This window comes from Limulus polyphemus, unplaced genomic scaffold (assembly GCF_000517525.1).
Source record: "Limulus polyphemus unplaced genomic scaffold, Limulus_polyphemus-2.1.2 Scaffold3441, whole genome shotgun sequence".
Lineage (NCBI taxonomy): Eukaryota > Metazoa > Arthropoda > Merostomata > Xiphosura > Limulidae > Limulus > Limulus polyphemus.
The window spans coordinates 104931-110602 of record NW_013669051.1 but is presented as its reverse complement, the minus strand read 5'-3'; the positions used below and the strand labels follow the sequence as shown (position 1 = coordinate 110602).

Below are 5672 nucleotides of genomic sequence, written 5' to 3'. Positions count from 1 at the left end.
GGACAAAATATTATTTTGTCCTAACACTTTTGCACAGTACTCTATGTGAAGTACACAAGTAGCATTGATTCCCTTGAATGAACAATTTCCAAAATTAGAAAATAAAATACATGAAGTAGAAAATGATTTGTGTAGTAAGCCTATATGTTTGGTTCTCAGCAAATTCCCGAACATCTAACAGGGCAATGTCACCACAGTAGGCTTATTGTTGGAAGAACTAAAAAGCTTTCCTGAAGTTAAAAATTCATGCAGAAAGACTGTTAATGATGTAAAACTAAAGGACCCGATATTTTAACAAAAAGAGTTATTAGAAAAATCACAAACAAGTGTGTTTAGAATGGGAACAAGTTCCAAAATCACACTTCAAACCAATCAATAAAAATGTCCTTATTTACAAAATGAAGGATATAGTTTAAAAAGAGAACCCTTCAACTAGATAAGATATTACAATAAAGGTGGGAATATCTCCTTTCATCATTAATAATATAATGAACAAGATGTTAAAGCTGAGAAAGGTCATAATCTTCAAGCCACACCTTGAAATCAACATCTGTTTTCATGAGGAAAATAACCAAAGAAAGTGGAATCACAGCTACTATGTTTGACCACGTATCTGATAAGTCCTATGATACAGCTCCAGTGGACTTTTGCTGTTAGTCAGCTTAAATGTTGTCTTGGAAGTCAATATCCATGTACAATGGAGGGCTGCAAAAAATTTGTTAAGATTTGTGGTCTAAGATTGGCTTCCCTGTACTTCAGTAAAGCTTGATAAAGTGGAAATTGCAGTTTCAGGTGACAGTACAAAATCATAGCCATCAGAATGAGTATGAATGAAGATGGAAAAAGTAGGCCCAAGTACAGTACAGGAACTGTTCTATTTGGTGTGAATACCTCTGTATATGAAATATCGACAAGATTAAATGGCTCAAAAGCCCTCCAAATATACAGTATAATGTTAACTTACTTCTTCCTCTTCAGGAATAGCCCCTTCAGCTGCACGTTCAGCTAATCTTCTTTTCCTAGCAGGTCGTTCATCGTCATCATCTGACTCATCTACAAAAATAGTTATATTGTAGATAATTATCACAGTTCTAAAGAAATACATATATATATAATATACATTTTTTTAAATGTAAATCCTATCCTTGAAACCAAACACATGCAGATACAATGATTCAAAAAGCCATTTTGTCTGTCCTGGAAAATAATATTTGAGGTTATGTAATTGAGGAAAACAAAGACAATTGTATGTTTCACAATCATGGTTTTGCAAATAAAGGCCTTTACTGGTGAGACCATGGTTCTAATAAATGAAAGACTTGTGAAATGTACAATTGTTTCTTTTCCTCATATATTAGTTATATAATTGAGGTGGTTTCTCATTGCTTTCATCAACAGATGCAGCTTACTGATTAACAAACCCTTGTCCACAAAGTGAATATACTGTTGCAGCAAAGTGATACAAACCATCAACTCTAGGATACATTGTCCAGTATGATAACCATTATGCCATTCTTGGCCTACATATTATTTGTAAATCAAAAAAACACGAACCATGATAAAAAATTAAACTAATACACCACCTACAATACAAACTACTTACCATATAAAAGACCTCTTCTCATTCGCCCAGTGAGTCTTCCTTCTTCACGGTCCCTTCTTCGAAGTTCTTCTTCCGCAGCACGCCTATCTCCTTCAGACATCATACTGTAATCTGATTCATCAAGCATACCAGGATCATATGTATCCAGAGCAGGTATAGGTCGATAATCGCTAAAATACCCAGAGAATATTATGTATCCAGAGCAGGTATAGGTCGATAATCGCTAAAATAGACATGAAATATTACATATCCAGAGCAGGTATAGGTCGATAATCGCTAAAATAGACATGAAATATTACATATCCAGAGCAGGTATAGGTCGATAATAACTAAAATAGACATGAAATATTACATATCCAGTGCAGGTATAGGTCAATAATCACTAAAATACCCAGAGAATATTATGTATCCAGAGCAGGTATAGGTCGATATAGGTCGATAATCGCTAAAATAGATATGAAATATTACATATCCAGAGCAGGTATAGGTCGATAATCACTGAAATACCCAGAGAATATTATATATCCAGAGCAGGTACAGGTTGATAATCGCTAAAATACCCAGAGAATATTATATATCCAGAGCAGGTATAGGTCGATAATCGCTAAAATACCCAGAGAATATTATGTATCCAGAGCAGGTATAGGTCGATAATCGCTAAAATAGACATGAAATATTACATATCCAGAGCAGGTATAGGTCGATAATAACTAAAATAGACATGAAATATTACATATCCAGAGCAGGTATAGGTCGATAATAACTAAAATAGGCAAAATATTACATGGCAGAAGTAGTTATAGGTTGAACATCAATGACACAGACAGAAAATATGTACAAATCAGTACCATTTCCAACTATTCTGTTGATAATAAGAAAAAACGAAGTAAGATAATGAAATAGATGGCCATTTGGCTCATTGAGTTCATCCCTAAATTAAAAAGAAAGCATCATGCTTTACCAACTTAGAAATATAGCCTTTCACATCCACATACATATCGTTATAAGTTATATTTTCATTGCTTTAATTCAGATGTTGGCTAAAGGTATGTGACATTAAGATGAACTAGGTTCATAAAAGTTGTCTTAGAATAACTACAAAGTTCACGGTGACTAATATCTAGACATGGGCACCTTAGTTTTAAATAAGCAGTCAGCTAGTGGAGTGAAGTATTAATGATTGAATAGTTCCTCATCAAGAGAAGACTGATCAAATTATTCATTAATAGTTAGTGCTTCTGTAAGTTAACCAGTAAGTCAGCCAGCATTTGTTATCAATAAATCAAATTTCTTTTAAATGGGCAGCTGTTCGGTCAGGATCTTGGTGAGTTGAACAGTGTGCTTTTCTATCATGAAATTGCTTCTGACTTCTTACAACTGTATCTTGGTGAGAAATTTTATGTGCTTCTGTATTTCAGGTTTGTTACTTGCTTCTTCTCACTGGATCTTGCCTCACAACTTTGTAAGCAAGTCTTTTTTTTTGCTCTTTTTTATGTAACTTGCATTCCAATGTTAAATTTTCTTTCTCAGAGTTTCTGAATTTCTCTGTGATAAGTTACTTTTCCATTTCGCAATTTTTAGCATCATGATTTTTGATGTTTTTGATCAATTTATACTCATACTGAAGTAAAGAAATACTAGTGTAACATACAAAGATCAAGTTACAACAAAATTCCTGCAAATTTGAGTGCAACAAACTCCATACAAAGGACTTGCAATTCCTTCAGTGAGAACAATTCAATCTAATCAAAAACATCTAAGTGTGAAAAAAAAAGTGCAGCCAAAAAAAGGTCCGAGCGTGTGAGTTAAACAATCAAAAATTGCAGCCAAACTTGTAGCTACACTTACAGTATTGATAAGCATTTTATAGCAAATTAACACATACATACATATATATATAACAAGGACAACACGTATAAATGCAGATACATGCCTCTCTTAAAAAGTTGAAAGTCTGCGAGTACTTTATTTAATCACATTTAATTATCTCGAATCGATCTTTTATAATTTTATAGTTACACAAAAATTCTTTTACTTTTTCTCTAACCCACAAAAATGTGTAAATCCTATCTTTTTAATTTTTTTTCTTTGTACAATTATTTTAAAGTGAGAGTTAGATATTCATTCAAGTAAATTTTACTTCCTTTGAATTTTGATTCTATGTCAATGCTCTTTATATTATAATTTCATTTTTTACTTCCTGTCAGCCAGTAATATCTTATTACTTTTGACTTCAAATATACTATTACAGGTTTCATTCTCTCTTTGTTAACATTTAGTACTCCATGTACAGCCTGTACATCACCTTCACTAATTCTTATATCAATTTTATTTGGAATTTGTTGCATAATTTCATGTAGGTTTTCTCTTTGTTCTTCTGTATTCCAATTATTTATGAATACTTTCCTTGAATATTGTATATCATGGCACATAAATCATATAAGTCTATCCCCCAAAATTATACTGAAAGTATACATTATACATATATTTCTAAAGACAAATGAATATTTACAGAGAAAGGTTCATATAAAATTTATTTACTTGACAATAAAATTTAAAATCCATCAAAGCGCTTGTCTTCAGAATCTGAATTGACAAAAAGTTCATTAAAGTCAGTTTGACTTATCAATCGTTGTAGACATCTCACTCCTTCATGGGATAATCATCTTCTACAATCATTGGACAGGCATCGTTTTCTGTGTTCATTAAAGTCAGTTTGACTTATCAATCGTTGTAGACATCTCACTCCTTCATGGGATAATCATCTTCTACAATCATTGGACAGGCATTGTTTTCTGTAGTAGGACTATGTTGTGTCTCTTCATGAAACAGCTACATCCACTCCGATGAGCAGTAAAGTCAGAAATATTTCTCTTCCTGGTCCATGTCTTGGCTTGTAGCATAATCTGATTTCTTGTTACAATCAGATCAACTCATTTCGTGTAGTTTGTTTCCAGTTCAGGCCAGAAATGAGTTTTTTTTGTCCCCAAGCAGCATACTTTGTTCCTGTTTTCACCAATCATGGATGAGTTTTTCTTTTATGCCAAATTCCCTACTTGCAGCACAGTTGTTTGTTATTCTGGCAAATGTTTTGGCTTAAATCTTGAATTTTTCATTATATCTCATATATTTTGAAGGCATTCAGCTGTTGAATATATCACTAAAATAACAACTAGAATGCACACTGCAACCTTTATAATTTCAAAACAAAGGCTCTGCGTGAAGAGTACTGTTCAGTGTGTCTAATTTCATCTCTTAATTTTGCCACTAAAGCTCAGACAAACTTCTTCATTAAACTAGAATACCTAAATAGAAAACATCCATACAAACTTTTTCATTAAACTAGAATATCCAAATAAAAAAATTTCCAGACAAAAACAATTTCATTGGATAAGAAATGAAGAGTATCTATAATGTAAAAAATTAAATCTCCTTAATGTCTATATGTTTCTATGATGACACAATTTTTTCCAAGAAAATTAGTCTGTTCTCAACAAAAACTGCTGTACAAAATAAATATTAATAACTTGTACATTACAGGAAAGACATAAACCTAATTTCTTCAAGAACTTCAACTACTTCAAGCAGACACACCAGTCAACATCTACAGCTCAGTATAGGAAAACCAAAAGAGGAGAATCTGCATCATTCCTGAACTTGATAAAAGTTCATATGAAATCTAAGATTATGATGAATCTTAGGTTTAAGAAAGAATTCTTATAAATACCCTATATTTGTAAGCAGATGCTAGGATTGTTTTTCATTCTAAGAGATAAAGCCATGATAAAGAAAAAAAAACAAATATATATATATATATACATGCACACACAACACACACATACATTGCTTGTGGCCTTCCTGTTTAAACATATATATATATATACATATACATGCACACACACACGCATTGCTTGTGGCCTTCCTGTTTAAATATATATATATATATATATACACATACATATACATGCACACACACACACACACACACTGCTTGTGGCCTTCCTGTTTAAATATATATATATATATATACATGCACATACACACACACATTGCTTGTGGCCTTCCTGTT

The 5672-nt window shown here is 32.3% G+C and overlaps 1 protein-coding gene across 1 annotated transcript in view; it reads right to left on the bottom strand.

The window, feature by feature from the left end:
- Positions 1-5672, bottom strand: part of LOC106469349 (DNA replication licensing factor mcm2) — a gene marked incomplete at its 3' end in the record, with an annotated part of 32322 nt that overhangs the window by 20025 nt on the left and 6625 nt on the right. Inside the window, 2 exon segments of the mRNA XM_013929837.2 lie at positions 965-1053; positions 1604-1773. Coding sequence (XP_013785291.1) covers positions 965-1053; positions 1604-1773 — 259 coding nt within the window.